Raw genomic sequence first — 18,129 nt, forward strand, 5'->3', positions numbered from 1 at the left:
CAGCGTCGGAGAGGAACAGGCACTGTCCGATCAGTTACGCAACTTTTGGGAAATCGAATCCCTTGGAATCCACATGAAAGAAATGCATTCTGAGAAGGAAGACATGGTAGTGTATCCCAAGCCGTGCATATCCACGGATGTCCAAAGCCGTGCATATCCACGGATATCACAAGCCGTGCATAAGCCGTGCAGGCCAAGTTGCGTCTCACACACACACACACACACACACACACACACACGCACACGCACACGCGCACGCGCACGCACATACACACACACACACACACACACACACACACACACACACACACACACACACACACACACACACACACACACACAACCCAAACAAACATGTTTATATTAACTATTAATATATCTTCCATGAGGGGGAATCAAACTCCAGTCTCCAGGGAGAGGGCTCCTCTGCCATACAGGCCTATATGCTAAAACTATACTGTATTGTATGTGTATGCCTATTAATTTAAAAGCAATAATGCCTTAAATGCTGGTAACATACCTAAGTTAAGTATGAGTAGGCTAAGTAAGTAAGTAATTAGGCTAGATGTAGTATAGTGACAGATCTAAACTACATTTGACTTGGCTTCTTATGTGCTCTTGTTCGCATGCATCCTTGTCATGTCACATAAATAAAGAATGCTGGGACGTTCGATTAATGGACAAAGCCAAATATTGACAACTAATTGGCGCCACCGGGCTTGTGTCATTGTGTCAACATCCCGAGAGGAATTACACTAATGCAGTCTTCTCAGAGACGTTATGGCTCCTCTGAGACAAGGAGCAGAGAGTGACATATAGGAAATAAGAGAGCAAACCTGAAGGTGCTAAGACTGCCATAGATCGTATGTTTATGATCCAGCAGTGACTAGAGTGACTTTAAGTATTTACTCTAAGCCTCCCATGGGAATGTCTGTCAAATACGTCCAAAAGACCAACACAATTCCAGCTGGACATGAAACTTGAAACAATACCGTCGCCATATCTCTCGACACCCACATATCACCATTTGTATTTGCCCTTAATCCACCTTTGAGACCAATGCATACAGTTTAGTGGCTGTCTGCCTGTCATAAATCATAGGTCTGCTTACGAGTGTACAGGATTGCAAAGCATATGCTTTCTGCTCCTGCTGTGCAGTCTTGCACAGTAATCCATATCCGCAAGGTCAGGAGATATTGTGATATCTCCAGACTCCGGTCACAGACTCAGCTTTCTAAAATCACAACTTTATTGAACTGGGCGACACCTGTTCCTATGTAAACATCTGGGATCGAATGTTGCCTATGGGAATGATGGGCGTCAGTTTTACAGTACATGACCAGAAACTCTAGGCGTTAGTGCATAGTGATAATTAAGTTTTGTGGTCCATACTCGCTGCGGTTTTATATGCTATACGTTTTCATGAGAAAGCTACACTTTACTTCATGCACCATAGTGTCCCTATTCTTGTGTGAACATTCAGCAGAAATAGCAGATCTACTACAAGCTCATGCATTGTGATGGGTTGTGAACTTTGGCTAAAGGTACAGTATTTGGTGTAGAGGGAAATAGGTGGAGGCTTAGCATATAGATCCCTGGCCCGAGGCGCTCCAGTAAATGCAATATTAAAAGTACAATAAATATTTCTCCTATCTTTATTATAGCAAAGTGCAAAGTTCCCAGTACGAAACTACTTTAACTTATTCCTTTATCATGTCATGAATGGCTTTCATATTCACCTTATGAGACAACTAACAATGGCCTCATTCCAACATATTGTGATAAACTATGAAACAGCATTGTAAGGCCATAATAATACTCAGTGTTTACTTTTAAAATGGTAATCGCCCTAATACATAATGTACAAGGGCCAAAAGTGAAAACATTAAAAGCTGGTTACACTTACAGTATGTATAAAGTCTATAGGGGGAGGGCAGAGGGACACGTTCGGTAGGATTTTGGCTTATTTGGGCGCCATCTTCCTGCCTACATGTAGGCTAGTAGGATGCTAGGCTACTTGGCTGCCAGTCTGTAGTTCGTAAGTTTGCTTGTCAGTGACGCTGGTGTGTACACTGTCACTGCAGTACACCATCTTCCATCTCTCTACTATCTTTAACTTGCCGTTAGAAAATGTTCGTGTCTTCTATCTGACCATTATTATTATTTTGATTACACTGTCATGCTCGTTTGAGGACAGGTAGAGAGCAGAGCATAATGTGTTTGGGAATGTTCCTGAAGGTTATGTTATTTTGTCAGCTGACACCCAAATCAAAGAAACCATACAGCGTGTATTTAATTATTTTATATCTCCGACAGTCAAAGCACTGCAAGGCTACAATGGAAGCATAATTCTGACGGCGTGCGGTGGAATGGACAAGTTAGAGTATGTAAAACGGACAGGGCAGACCCATTACTGTTGTGGATCAAGGTTATGTTATTTTGTCATCTGACACCCAAACCATACAGTGTTTATTTAATTTTATATCTACAATGGTATATATGTCTCCACAGTGAGGCTGGAAAATGTAGTCTCGCAGCCTACTACTATAGCCTACTAGCCTACTGGTAGGTAGGAAAATGGCAACCAGAATAACCCGTTCTGAGTGAAACTCCTCCCTATGCACTATAGTGCACTATAGTGTCAAGGACATTTGCATGCACTTGCAGTTGCAGTAGTAGCTAGCTATATGTTAATCCATTGTTTAATCCATAGATTACACGCCATGGCTGTAAGGCCAATAATGTTAATGTATCAGCACATTTAGCTTCCTCTGTTCTTTTTTAAAATGATTTCTTTCTATTTTTCTCTTGAGACATAAAGCTGCGATATAGACTGCAGGCAAAATGTGACCCTCAGCCTGCAAGGGTGTGTGTGGCGCCGGATGTGAGCATCTTAAACCACAACAACACTGACGGATGCTGCAGTGTTTTACTTTGAGAATGATTGCATAATGAAGAGATCCTAATGCTTCCTCTGGCAGCACAAGCCTCAGTTAATCTACAGCCACTTATAGGACACACTAACTGTCCTCTTTATCTCCTTTAAGACAGCAGACATTAAGCTCAGGCAAACACCTCTGGACATAAATATTCACACTATTCAAATTCAACAGCCTTGATAGAATATCGTCAGGCCAGTCAAAGGGGTGAAATATAGTGGTGCCCTCCCCAACCACAGTGTCTGGTTCTCTTTTATGTTCTGTTCCTTCCCCCTGCTGTTTGTGCTGACAAAAAGGAAAACACATCTTCTTAATTGAAGAGCTCATTTCCTAACTATTCTCTATTAAGGATGTGTTACACTGGCACTTTCAAAGTCAATATTTCATCACTGGTGGTGATCTCCTGCTACTGGTAAAGATGCCATAATTTATGAATTGATACACGATTTGACATTTGTAATTATTTTATTCTTGTTTTTATAATACAGTTCTGTTTTATCAAAATAATATTCAGTTCATAGGTATTTTTGCTTCCTTGGTGTAGTTGAATTCAAGTTAGAAAACATTGCATAACAGTATGAATTATGATGTATCTTATTGAATTCAAGAGGACCACGCTATTAAAGTTAACATGAACTCTGTTAAGTCTCAGAGTCGTGGGACCTACTGTACTATGCGTATGACTACCGGTATATATTCTCGGTTAGATGCCCTAAAATTGCCTAACGCTGGCATTATTTTACTGTTTGACTAAATAATAGAATTACCGGTATACAATTTCGTACCCCCACTGACTTGCTGCGTAAGACAGGGTGGGAAATTATTTGGAAGGCTTCAGCAAATTCGCTACTGAACAGGACACTTCTGCTTAAAATATTGCCAACCTTATGCAGTGAAAAGCTACTCCAGTAAATTAGCCAATGTCTGCCAGATTTGGTAAAGTATAATGAAAATTGCAACAGTGTCCAGGTTATAGCATAGAATTCAGACTCAGAGTAAAGACATATACAGTGTAGATAAATAAAGGTGGCAAATTAAGTCTTGTGTTTTATCCATCAGCAGTTTTGATGTGATAACACTATATATAACTGCTACTATCTTGAGCTTAATGAACTGATTATTTTCTACATACAGTAGGTGCATTTGTTTCTCCACATATCAGGAGATGTTTTAAGGTTTGATATTGATTTTATTATTCCAGAAGGAAACTTATTTTGATTAAGTATGGAGGAGGGAAAAAAACAGGATACAGATAACAACTATAATGATTTAACAAGCACAAAACCATACATTAAAAATCAGTATTAGCCCCGATCCCATTCATCAATGGATGAGAAGATGTGTGTGCACTGAAATTCCAAATCTATCCAACCAGACAGATCTGGCTATCAAAATATCCATGCCTCTCAAGTTACTGGTTGGTTCGTGGCTGTTGAGGCTATTGCAACTGGGCTGAGTGATACTTATGAATGATATAGAGTTTAAAAAAATGAGAGCATCACACAAAAGGTAATTTTCAAAGGAGAGACATTCAGGCACAGCAAGTCACAAAGCATCGGATGATTGGATCAGAGAAAAGCCATCAGTGGAGAAGCTCTTTTACACTTACTGCTCTTTTTAATGGCAAGCCTTCAATCTTCAATCTGTCTTTCGCCTTTCAATAAGCTAATAGTTCTAATGTGTGAAAATTGATTTCTAGAGAACTGCTGCTTCCTCTTTCCCCCAGCCCTTTTTTTCATTCACTTTCTGTATACATCCTGGCTTAAATGTGATTTATAACCTTGTTGGTGTTGAAAAACGGTATTGATTATTTTTTCTCAACCTTAAACCTTTGTTTTATGTAAAGTTTGAGATCCCAGGGCATTGTGTTTACTGAATAGTTCATTTCAGTAAAGAGCCTTGGAGATTTCTTTGGCTGCCGTAATTTAATATAAACAAACATAATTATAGCATAGCTCTGTACATCATTCATTATGTTTGCAGGTAATCTAAGTGGCATTATATATTTTGACATTCTTCTTGCACCATGTACCCTGAAAGGCAATAGCCTAGATAAAAATATGTATTTATGATTTGCTTAAAACATTATGTAGACTCAAACTAAAAATATTGTATTTATTTTCAAAGCTCCTTTGATGCAAAAAGCAATGCCCACCTCACTACTAACTAACAGATAAACTGAAAATGCCATGGGTTAAAACTGCCATTACATTGTAGTTACCATACGAGGTCCTCCCTTTGCCAATCCTTTCCCATAATTCAGTGCACTGTTTGTAATTGTTGATTAAACAATCAGTGGCACAAACATCTAGATTTACTGCCAAATCTCAGTGCGTAAACCAAATTGGTATAATGTTCAAATGAGCTATGATTCATCTTAAAAATTTCCAAAAATGGAGATGGTTAAACATCATGCCGTCATAGGCATTTTGCATTAATTTTCATTTTCTAGCTAGAAGCTGCAAAGTGCAAACGAATGCATGGCATCTGTGTCAAGCACTGACCATGACATTGAAGGTTACAGTGATCATCTTTATCTGCTCCATTAATTACCGTAGGCTAGATCAAATATAAAATTAAAAATTAAGACATTCGGCCCAGGCCGTAGCGTAACGGTCTGGGCACCGGACTGGTAATCCAGTCGCAGTGTGCCGCGGGTTCGACTCCCGGACCCGACATCCCCCCCATCTCTCTCCCGTTTCCTGTCAGCCTACTGTCTGTCCCTTCAAAAATCAATAAAAGGCGTTAAAAAATTAAGACATTCTAGTATTTTCTGATGCACAAAATTCTATATTGATATCACCAATCATGTGTGTTGTTTTTACACTTACTTCTGAGCAGTGTCTGAATTTACTCTCCAGAGAGGCATCTGAGGGTATGGGAAATGTGAGGAATGCTTTGCATCGTCTTGTGAATAATATCCCTCACAGCACCCACTGAGCTTTCCAGGCCAAAGGTTATCTTCTGTGACCTGCTCTTCATACAGTATAGCACCACTAGAACTGTAGCATCCCTATTCTGGGGCGTTCTGCAAAAGTATAGATCTACATGCTCACAACTCATTGCTTTGCAACATCACAGGAAGGTTCTCTGAGCATGCATGCTCTTTTTCAGCAACACCTGCTTCACAATCACACAGATGACACACATTAATAAAACCTGAGAACTGCCGAGTACAACCACAGTCTTATGGTGGCCACTGAGCAGCTCAACTGGAGGAGATTGCTTGTGGATCGGCTATTTTGTGAGCTTGTAGATCGGCTGTTTTCAGTGAATATATTTAGTGTAGAGTGAAAACAGTAGGGGGCTTAATACAGAGCCCTTGGGAATCCGGTCAACTAAGAATAGGATTTAAGTGGTTAACATCACTATTTGATGTACAATAAAGTAATTACGGTCTAAGTGGTTACAATAGACCGCCAAGCAACAGCCATATTATTGTCACAGTAATGACAGTTCCTTCGGAGAGAATGACGATGTCGTTTTGTTATTATTATAAGATTATACTGTATGTCTCTGAGTTGTGCCTTTGGATTGATAGATCTTCCTGTGAAGTTTTGTACAAATCTCTGTGTGTGTGTGTGTGTGTGTGTGTGTGTGTGTGTGTGTGTGTGTGTGTGTGTGTGTGTGTGTGTGTGTGTGTGTGTGTGTGTGTGTGTGTGTGTGTGTGTGTGTGTGTGTGTGTGTGTGTGTGTGTCAAATACATACAAGTGCGCATATACACTTGTGTGTATTTGATATCAGCTCCTGGGACGGTGTCTTATAGCACCTCGGCTCTGCTGTTTAACTACATTCCTCCCACCTCTGAAGCCCAAATATGTTCAGTCGCACATCCCTGTTACCATTAGACCATTCATCAACATTGAACTGTCCAAACATCTGAGGTGTTAGGGAGACAGCAGGACCAGAGAGTGGTTTGGAGTGTTTCCAGTGACCCTGGCCGCGGCGAAGGATTCCAATCCATGAAGACAAGCAGTCTGCTGTGAAACCAACACAGGCTTAACGTGAAAAACATGATCAGTTGTTGTCTGTGACACTGGGATGCTACTGGAAAGATTGGTGAGTCAAGTCAAATGTCCAGTTTTATTTGTTTTTCTGTACTATAATATCAGCATAGCCACGAAATGACTAAAGGTATATGGTTCTTCTAGAGATAAAATCCAAAAGGGAAGCATGCACTGCACATCTCAGAAACATACATACAGACATACTGTAGCTGCGTATAGGAGTGGGCTGAGTGGCTAGCACCACTCAACAATTTTTGTTCAGCAGCTGAACAAAACATACATACAGAAAGAAGGTAGGATGTCCGCACAGGTTCTTCTAGCCAACACCATATCGCTAACATCCAGAAGTTGTATAACAATAATAATTATTAAGCAGGACATATTAAAACCAGAAAGGAAGCAATTCTTGGAAGTTGCAAACTGTGGTTGCACCAACAATTTCTGTCTGTTGAGTTGAGTCTTGCATAATTACAGTATGATGATGATATATGATGATGTATGATGATGATGATGATGTCACAGGGACCCCAAAAAGTTAATACGAAATAAATACAATTTAAAGGTATATTCAGTGATTTCACTCAAAAAACCTTAGGTTTCGTTTTTGGCTGTGGGACCCAGCCTTTCGTCCAATCAGGATAGAGAGTCAAAAACGAAACCTAAGGTTTTTTGACCCCCAGGGGTTAACTGGGGACAGGGAGGAAATCCTTATATGGCCAGCACACTCTATAGTAGTGAGGATTATCACAACAAAACAAAAAAATAAGTGATATTTGAATTAAGTGAAATCACTGAATATACCTTTAAGAATACATATTTCCTTACCAGACCAGAACCAATAAATGAGCTGGGCCTGGGTCTAGTAATGTCCATCCTGTCTTCTGACAACTCTACACCTCTTTGGAATGTATGCTTCTGTCAAGGAATCAGGATATTAAATTGAGTCTGATACACTGTGTATTTTAAGGGTCAGGGTTAGAAAGTTATTGCATGAGCACATGGGAGAAGTTTATGTCCGTGGTCAAGTATTGACCTGACCTGTGTGCCCCCGCACTCTGGAACAACCTACCTCTCCCCAGCCGATCTGCCCAGTCGATCGAGGTTTTCAAATCTCTACTGGAAACACACCTTTTCTCTTTGGCATTTAATTGCACCTGATCGTATTATTTCAATTATGTACTATTTGCTGTTGTTTTTTAATGATGTTCTTATTGTCTGTGCGCCGATGGGTGCTGCTGATGCTCTGCTTGTTTCAGCCTGTCCAAATTTGGTCAGCTTTGGTTGTTTTAAATGCGCTATATAAATAAAGTTTGATTGGATTTGATTTGTTGAAGGTATCTTGATGATATTCAGATATTCAGATTAAGGTTTCCGCTCCACCTCCTGAGTCACCGCTGCCCTGGCAGGCATGCTTTGGGAAGTGGTGTCAATAATGTCAAGTATACTGTGAGTCATCAAAATCTATTGATTCAATACCCTGATGAAGATGGCTTAGCCATAGTATAACGCCATCGTCCATTAAACTTTGTGGACGGGGCACGGTGGCACAGTTGGTAGTGCTGTCGCCTCACAGCTAGAAGGTCCTGGGTTCGATTCCCGCTGGGGACGCTGTGGGCACTGGCGGCGTGTTCCCTCCTCCGTGTCATCAGTGCCCATACCCGAGGCGGGGGTTGGCGAAAGGGCCTTTCTGTGTGGAGTTTGCATGTTCTCCCCGTGTCCCCGTGTCCCCTAGGGCCTAGGGTAGGTACCCTCACAAAAACATGCCGTAATCCTGGTCTCTAAAACTACCTCCCCCTGGCCAGCCGGGGCGCCTGATGGAGGGGAAAGGAACTGGTCGGAATAACGTGTCCCTTCCACGCGCTACGTCCGGCCGGGGAAATTCCCCTCTGTCAGGTGAAAAGAAGCAGCTTGGATTCCTCATGCATAGAAGGAGGCATGAGGTCAGTCCGCTGCCCCCCCAGGTTGGCAGAGGAAGTGTAGCGCCCAGGATTACATTAGATAATTGGCACTGGGTGAAAAGAAAACTGGGTTACAAAATCGTGGGATAGAATTTTAGAAAAAAAAAAAAAAAAATACTTTGTGGAGTATGTGGCTACTACTACTACTACTACTACTACTACTAACAACAACAATAACAAATATAGCTGAAAGCAGCTATAAGACGAGGTCAAGCCCCAAAAGAAAAAAGCTAAACACAATATACATAAGCCAAAGGGCGTATAGAGTTGTAGACCTCTTATTGTGTCCGAAAGAATTCCGCCAATTTAGCAGTTTTGGCAGTTCTGTGCTATCGTTCTTAAAGAAATTTGTACAATTTCTGAAATAAATGCCCAAAACTGGAGATGTTTCAGGCTTCTAGATGGGTTAACTATATGAGACCCAGGTGGACTAACTATATGGAACCTGTATATGACAATGTCAGCTGGCACCAGATGCTTCACACTTGGGTTACGTGTGGGCTTTAAATTGGTTCTATGTGTGCATTAGGTGTGCCCCAACTAGATAATTTTATGTGACACCCAAGTGGACTTGCCCATTGGACTTGCTTAATTGGGCTTGCCCATGCCCATGTGGGTTTTAACTTTTCATTAGATTCTAGTTCTACCCAACCCGAACCTGCTCATTTCTGTGTGGTTGACATGGCGTATGGTAGACTGGAGATTACGTCTTTTCTTTCTTTTTTTGTCAACGCTGTAGTCCCGTAACGCTGTAGTCCCGAGTCAGACTCCATTCACATTTGCAATTTCTGTGACATGGCCAAAAAAGGCAAAAAAGTGGATCAAGCAAAATGAAAGATTGAAAGATAAAGGTCAAAGGTCTTTTTTTTTCAAATGAGTGTAAGCTTCAGTTCCTGAGGGATCCTCACAGCCCTCTATATTGCCGAATTTCGTGAAAAACGATAGCACAGAACTGTCAAAACTACTCAAATGGAATTTTCACGAAAACAAAAAGGGGTCTACGCCCTTTGAGCTTGATCCATAATAACAATACATTAATACAATTCAATATATTCTTCATTGCATATTTGCATTAACTGATATTTTGATATGATATATCTCAAGTGCCATCTATGTTGTCAGATTGTCTTACTGCTTGATGTTTTTATTGACTGTCAGCTTCCACGCCGGCGCCGCATATGGCATCTCTGCATAGTGACATAAACTATGATATTTGATCACTCATTGAAATGTGCCTATCACACCTCCTCAATTTACTCACTACTAAAGCCTGATTTATGCGTGTTTATGCTTATTTTTATTCATGCTTCAGTGACAAAGTGTTTTGTGACATATCACAATACTTCACACTCCATTGCTCTTAGAATGGAATCACACTAACATTATTTTAAACAAAAACAGATAACCATATGACAGAAAGCTTGCAGTACATCTGGTTCCAGAAGGCTCTTAATAACTTACACCATCAATGGGCAGCAGCCATCATTAATTTAGATATCATGTCAATCAATATTTGGCTTGAGGTTTCATTCATCCCCATCAACTCAATGTTCCAAAAGGTGATATCCAGAGACATGTAGATTGTATAGACATTTACATTTGATCATTTCAGCTAGCTGATGTTCTAATTCAGAGAAGCAGGTGGGGTTGATTGTCTTCATCAACGATGGATGGCTGGATTTGGGGATTCATCTTCAGCCACCATGCACTTCCACCCTATAGGAGGAGGAGAGGGATGTATCGGCAGTAACCCAGTGAAGATCTGCAGGGTTTATCTGCTGTGACAGGTTTCACACGCAGCTTGCGGGCCAAGGCAAGCCCCACAAATAACAGCCAGGCGTCTTGTTTGCCATCCATTCTCTGGCCTGTTTCAGATTACCCACCGGGTTCTTTGATGTCTGGCTGACGGACAGGGCTGTAGGGTTTTCCCCCTGTCCTCTGCCAGAAAAAGATTGGGTCATCAGCAGCCCTGCCACCCACTGCATATTCAAGTGAAACCCCTCGACGAGAAGTGTGTTTATCCTGGGGGTTTGATCAGAGACCCTGCAAGATGGTGGCCGACACTAAGGGTGATTTCACAGCTATTGGCCCTCGGTGCCATTGCAATCCATCAGTTATAGGTGGATAGGATAGTGGCAGCACAAAATGATTGAAAACGGATATTCAAAATGTCTATCTGTACCAAACATTAAACAATCCACATAGGGTGGCCCAGGCCGTAGCGTAACGGTCTGGGCACCGGACTGGTAATCCAGTCGCAGTGTGCCGCGGGTTCGACTCCCGGACCCGACACGGCCTTTACTGCATGTCATCCCCCCATCTCTCTCCCGTTTCCTGTCAGCCTACTGTCTGTCCCTTCAAAAATCAATAAAAGGCGTAAGCCGCAAAAAAATATCTAAAAAAAAAATCCACATAGGGTGAGTAGAACCGCTGCTCCTTCGCCTGGAAAGGAGCCAGCTTAGGTGGTTCGGGCTCTGGTTATAGGATGCTCTCTGGCGTCTCCCTAGGGAGGTCCTCGATGCACGTCCCACTCGGAGGAGACCCCGGGGCAGACCAAGGCGCATTTGGAGGAAACACATTGACTCACTGGCCTTGGAACGTCTCGGAATCCCCCAGGAGGAAGTCACGAATGTTGCTCTGGAGAGGGAAGTCTGGAGCACTCTGGTGGAGCTGTTGCCCCTGCGACCCGACTACGGATAAGCGGTTGAAGATGGACGGATGGATTAAATACTATGGTATTTAAGACATACTGTGGTATAATGTGGTATTAAGCCTAATGACATCAAATCAAATGATCAATTATTGTCAGTATAAGCAATAAACAAAGATTTTTATTCTTCTACCTGTAGACAAGACGTATAACAATAATGCCACTTTGCTAAATTGACACATCAAGTGAGCTCATAGCATATTTCACATAACAGTGTGCATCAAAGGTGGCGGTGGACACATATCCTGAACCTGCCGCCCTCACTCATGAGGTTTCACTAGGACGTTCCTGGGCTGCCATGCATCCATTGAGTAATAAAACGCCTGTAACCAAATCCAGCACAGCCTTAATCCAGCCCGGACAATCGTTGGCAGACCTTTTGGCGAGGCAGAGCAGACTCCCCGCAAACCCATCCGCAGCAATGTTCTCATGTCATAAGGCTGCAACCGTGCCGGGGACGGGGACACGGAGCACCCAGCATGGGGTGTTGGAATGATGTGGGAACACTAGAGACTCAAGCGAATGTGCGTGCCAGTCTTTAGGGGGTGGTGTTATCACTCATATTTCATTGACAACACTGTTAAAAATCTTTAATATGGAGTGAACTGACAGATGCATGTGACATGTCACATTATAATGGGCAGGCAATAAGTAGGCTATATACAAGAAGTTGAATTAGTCCTCCTCCTCCTCCTGAACCAAAGCTGTGATGATGATGATGATGATGATGATGATATACTGTAAAATAAACAATAATACTATGCCAGTATTATTATTACAAAATATGATGCTACAGACCACAGTCATGAGTTATAAACCCGGTCTCATCCAAAGACGGCGAAACATATATGCACTGCAAATGCGTGCATATTATGACACTATAGATTCCCCGACAATCCGTGTAGCCTATATGTACTTTATTTCCTCCCCGTTCATTTCTATAAGTTGCTTTTCAGTGACGTCACGAGGCTGAGCCGTGGTCCGTGCATAATCAACTATTTGACTGTCAAAAAAATATATCGATAGGTTTGCAATATTAACAACACTCAATAAAATATATATCACTACTGATGATGTTTTACGACTATTTCTGTGTATTTGATTTTGATGTAGGCCTATAAGTAAATCACTGAAGTGCCATGACTGTGGTGGTCTGTGTAAAGTTCAGTCTGTAGCCTACATTACAGTCTGTAACATCATATTTCGTTCAGCCTGCTTATGATATAGGCCCACTGTGTGAGAAAACTCAGCACCAGAGAGTCTGAATCAGGTCCATCTGATGATCTGCCAGTGTGCAGAAATTTGACCCTATAGGCAATGCAATAGTCAGACATGCATCATGCCGCTTTCACATCCAGACGTGCAACACCAGGGAAACCCCACCCACCGCTAGGTGTCACATACAAAATACAAATGTGTCAATGTGCACATCACCTCGGACACGAACGGCAAGCAGGCGCGCTGTGCGCGTCTGTTCTAGAGTAGCCTATAAACCACACGACTATTCAGCAGCAGCACCAGGGTTCGGGGAACTCCACCGCTGACCACAGACGCACCGGTAATGACTGAGCATTACTTTCAATACAGCAGCGCAGTCAAGTGACGTATAGAACTTCCCAAAATCATGCAGAAACCTTTGTTATAACGTGATAACTTATCACGTTACAAACTGACACGCCAGGCTACCATGTGTGTCCAGAATATGCGTGTGTAACCATTTGAAGATGCACATGCTGCAGTTGACAGCTTCTCTGATTCTTGCGTCCCAGGCGAGGTGGCACAGTCTTTTCCAGCGGGGCTCTCACTTGGTGTACAATGCTCGCAACAGGAGGACTCTATTCTCTATTCCCAGCTGTTGCGTTAACACCCAGTGGATCTCTGCCACTGTCTATTTCCCGACGGAATTCCTGTTTGGATTCCAGTACTGAACCAGTTATCCACATGTCTGTAGAACGAGTGACACTGGCAACGGGGACCGCAAACCCCAGATCTCTCAAAAGACTGGAGACGGATGAAGCGTCAGAGGATGACCCGAAAGTTCATCTGGAAGCAAGGGATCTCTGGAGACAGTTCCATAAAATGGGCACTGAAATGGTGATTACAAAATCCGGAAGGTAGGATAAATTCAAACATTACAATTTTATAATAAGCGATAATTTAATTAAATTAGTTTTACAATGTGTAGTTTGTCTATAGGCTATCAACACTATAGGCTAACTTTGGTCTATTTCCATTTCCAACTGAAATCTGCTCTCTTCCTTTGCAGGCGCATGTTTCCGCCGTTTAAAGCCAGGTGTGCTGGCTTAGACAAAAAGTCAAAGTATATTTTATTGATTGACATTGTAGCGGCGGACGACTGCAGATATAAATTCCACAATTCTCGGTGGATGGTGGCAGGGAAGGCCGATCCTGAAATGCCCAAACGAATGTACATTCACCCAGACAGCCCCGCCACAGGCGAGCAGTGGATGTCCAAGGCAGTGAACTTTCACAAACTGAAACTAACTAACAACATATCTGACAAACATGGGTTTGTAAGTGTCAACTCTCAGTTTATTTAAATGTATATAGTGTAGCTTTTATCGTTTTAGCTCACTAAAGATAACCACACTGCATATAGCCTGTAACCTATAGGCCTATTGTGTTTAGTTTAATTATAGTTTAATTATATAACTTCTCTCGACTCTCGTCGCCTATATGTTGCAATGAAACATAAAATGATATATATTTTTCCTCTCGTTTTTGGCAGACAATTCTCAACTCGATGCACAAATACCAGCCGAGATTTCATGTAGTAAAGGCGAATGACATCCTCAAACTGCCATACAGTACATTTAGGACATACGTTTTCTCTGAAACAGCATTCATTGCGGTAACTGCGTACCAGAATGACAAGGTAAGAGTAAACCAATTACTTGTGAGTTATTAAGAGTTTATTTTCAAATAGGCCTACCTAATGTTGTGATTATTAACAACGGAAAGGAAACAAATACATGTAGACTAAAACTTGTAGCTGCGCGGCCAGGCATGAATAGCCTATAGCCTAAATTGAACCACATTGGCCTAATCTATTCGGTGTCACTGTCACTAAGCTTATAACAACAATATAAAGTGTCAAATCAAATAGTCTTGCACACACAGGATAATTCCTTTAAAAAATAATGACATTTTAAATTTTAGGCTATTTATTCTGCATTATTTTATTCCACTCAGTTATAGTTATAGGCCTATTTTTTCTATTAATTTCAGATCACACAGTTGAAAATTGACAACAACCCGTTCGCAAAGGGGTTCCGAGATACAGGGAACGGGAGAAGAGAAAAGAGGTAGGCTATTAAAGTTGCCTTGTCCTAACTGTGCACAAACTCAGAATAATTGCTGCTCTCCCGACTATAGACAACTTTTAAATGTATAGTTGCCATATTCCACTTACCGGTATAAATGTTATGTTATTTCCCCTGTAGGCCTACTAATTTATGTTATTATATGTTTTATCACCAGGCAGGACCACAATCGACCAATCAATCAATTAATCAATCAACCAATCAATCGAGCGAGCGAGCTAACGAGTGTGAAATGAAATAATAGCTGATATATTTTCTTGCTTTCTTCTATTCTTGTTGTTAGAAAACTACAACAATCATCACAAAAGTCCAAAGAGATGCGGATGAATGATATGACAACGGAACCAGTGAAGGAATCGTCAATTGAATACTCTGAAAACTCCAAGTCCTCTGCAGGTGCGAATTTTGTTGGCCTTGCTTGCGGAAGTTGCGGTTAATTGTCGATTCGTTCATTCATGCTATATTACATAGATGACTGCAGGAGTACACACGTTCCAAACACAAATATTAACGTCATTATTTATTTCTGCGTTTAAGATGCTCACGAAAGTGACAGCGATCAAGACGACGAGGACAACCCTGTACAAGACATGCGTAAAGCTGGCAGTCAAGTGGACATTAAAACGGAACTAAATGTTACCATTACGCATGACGCAGACTGGACACGTGACGGCACAGAGAAAGAGAGAGACCTTGAACAAGACCGCTATGTAATCAATAGAACTCACGGAGCGCGGCCCCATACACCAAACCCAGAGCCCATGAAGGGACACACCATGGGAAGAGAAAGAACACACAGCCATTTTTATCCACCAGATTTAACCAGACACCTCAATCACCTTAGCATCGCCAACCATCTTTTCCACCCTGCTCAGGTCAACATTGGAGGAACGACGTTGTATAGCTGTGCCGCCATAGACAGCAGGGCATTGCCAGCTGGTGTGAGCGCCATGGACATGGAGGCAGCTCAGGCAGGCATCCCAACACTTGCAAGAAGTTTAGGAACGCCCGGGTTGCCGGTGGGCCTTCAACACCATGCGCTGGTAGGTGCACGGTGATTGGTGAAGCATCACATAAGCACAATATAGGCACTATAGGCAGTGGTGTAAACTGTAAAGTAACCCTTTAGTTACTTAATTACTGTATACAGTAATTAAGTTACTTAATTACTGTATACTTAATTACTGTATATGCAACAGTAATGACTGTTAATTATAATGAATTAATTAATTATAATTACTGTATACAGTAATTCAGTAAGTATAAGTTACTTTACACCACTTTACTTAAGTACAATTTTGAGGTATTTGCACTTTACTTGAGTAGCCTACTTTTACTTTATACCCCACTATACATCTCAGATCCAAATACCTACTTTTACTCCACTACATTTAATTTGAAAACTGTAGTTATATGAGTAATGCAGAGTAAACCACTTCAGAAATGTGAAAATAGTCGATGATACAAGTTATGTTGCGATCATTGTGAGCTTGTAAATATATATAGGCCTACCATATGCAATTTTCAAAAGATTATACATTTGATCATTTGAAACGGGACATTCTGCATGAGTAATTTACCAATTTTACTTGTGCTACTTTAAGTAAATTTTGAAGCCAATACTTTTGTACTTTAATCAAGTACATTTTGAATTCCAGACTTTTACTTATAGCCTAGTATTTATATACGTAGGCCTACTTAAAATACTATAAATAGGGATGTTATAATTGATTGAAAATGTCTCTTCTTTTTTCTGTTACAGGACCTGATAGGTGTCTCTCATTGCGGAGGGTTGTTCTTTTATCCATACTCTTTCTCGCCTGTTATAGCGCAGTATGTCCCGGTCAGAGCCCGTCCACATTTCAGTACATTATATCCACCAACTCCAACTCAAGCCCCAGACAACCGTTTGACGTCTCCGCAGGCATCTTTTACTCCAACAAGTTGCAGTGATGGTGCCGGTGATGATAATGGGGTCACATCGTGTCAGGGGTTTTCACCATTCGTGAAATTATTCCCCGATTCAGATGTCAATGAACCGGTGGTGCCTGTGGACTTGCCAATACCATAAGAGTCATCCCCAATCGAAACGCATTCGTAACAGAAAACAAGTCAACTATACGCTATATATTATTACGTCCAATTTCTACAAGTCATGTAGATTAATATCTATCCTGTTATCATATACGGCCACTTCCGTGATTGATGCACATGCACTGCGTAGCCTATATAGCCTATATCAGCTATCATGAAATAGCACTGTATTATTCCAAATTCTGTATAGGCCCTGGCCAACATGGCTACATTTTGATCTTAACATGTAATGCATTTCTTAACATAGGTCTACATTTAACGCACACATGTTTTGACTATCTACTGGCTACACAAAATAATTTTTTTTAATGCGTGCCAATTTCAAATGGGCCTATCTTTGAAAGAAAAAATGTTGACTTGTAAAATGCCTTTACATTTTTGATTATAGTAGGCTATATGATTTGATTTGCCAAGACAGTTATTTGTGCATTTTTGTCAAACGAAATGAACGAATTGCTTCTGCTTCCTTATTAACATGCATTGAGAATCTATTAAATGTTTTTTCAAATCAAATGCTATGTCCACTTCTAATTTAGAAACCTTCTTCCACGTTTGCCTTTGTAGGGTAGCAATAGGCTAGCCGCTATTGACTTTTTTATAAGGTTTGTTCATCGCATTGGCTCTAGCATGCCAATTATTTATTTATTAAAAGCTTAAATTATTATTTCGGCTATACCCTTGATTAATGTTGTCTAATATGGCCTGGCTATGGCCATTGTTTCAAATCAAAATAAAAAAGGAATCGTGCGTAATTGTGGATTTTACAGTAAGGCTGTTTTCAGACAGAACCAACTGATTGGAAATCCGGAAAATTTGTCATGAACAAAACGCTTTGAGACATCATATCAAAGTCAACTTTATCAGAATGTGCACGTGAAATTTCTAATTCTTTGCAGAGCCTGTAGGCCTACTTTTACATTATTGACCAGTGGTGTAATGTAAAGTGTAGGCTACTCAAGTATACTCATTTAATTTTGAGGTATTTTTTTATAGACCTTTACTAGATTAGGCCCTATTTCCAGTTTTCGAATTTTTTACTTCTACTATATCTAGACTAATGAATGTGCGGGCCGGTTA

General features: G+C 41.1%; 1 protein-coding gene across 2 annotated transcripts; it reads left to right on the plus strand.

The window, feature by feature from the left end:
* The first annotated feature begins 13,038 nt into the window (after window positions 1-13,038).
* LOC310871988 (uncharacterized protein) lies at window positions 13,039-17,325 on the plus strand. 2 transcript variants are annotated; one of them, XM_083783638.1, is made up of 8 exons: window positions 13,039-13,172; window positions 13,384-13,728; window positions 13,881-14,148; window positions 14,364-14,510; window positions 14,864-14,940; window positions 15,242-15,349; window positions 15,494-16,001; window positions 16,721-17,325. In XM_083783638.1, the coding sequence occupies exons 2-8, from the start codon at window positions 13,430-13,432 to the stop codon at window positions 17,027-17,029; spliced, it is 1,716 nt and encodes a 571-aa protein (XP_083639764.1). In that variant the 5' UTR covers window positions 13,039-13,172; window positions 13,384-13,429; the 3' UTR covers window positions 17,030-17,325. The 2 variants fall into 2 exon arrangements, with proteins under 2 accessions (XP_083639764.1, XP_083639765.1); XM_083783639.1 differs by lacking the exons at window positions 13,039-13,172; window positions 13,384-13,728; window positions 13,881-14,148; window positions 14,864-14,940 and having other exon boundaries at window positions 14,443-14,510.
* Window positions 17,326-18,129: the final 804 nt, after the last annotated feature.

Source organism: Protomyctophum parallelum (genome assembly GCF_964188405.1).
Source record: "Protomyctophum parallelum genome assembly, chromosome: 15".
NCBI classification, from domain to species: Eukaryota; Metazoa; Chordata; class Actinopteri; order Myctophiformes; family Myctophidae; genus Protomyctophum; species Protomyctophum parallelum.

What these genes read in the sequence shown, in the direction of transcription:
- LOC310871988 (XM_083783638.1), top strand. Translation starts at nt 13,430, where the DNA reads ATGCTCGCAACAGGAGGACTCTATTCTCTATTCCCAGCTGTTGCGTTA. An exon ending in AACGGGAGAAGAGAAAAGAG is followed by an intron (nt 14,941 to 15,241) that starts GTAGGCTATTAA and finishes TCTTGTTGTTAG; the next exon opens with AAAACTACAACAATCATCAC. An exon ending in TCTGAAAACTCCAAGTCCTC is followed by an intron (nt 15,350 to 15,493) that starts TGCAGGTGCGAA and finishes TTTCTGCGTTTA; the next exon opens with AGATGCTCACGAAAGTGACA.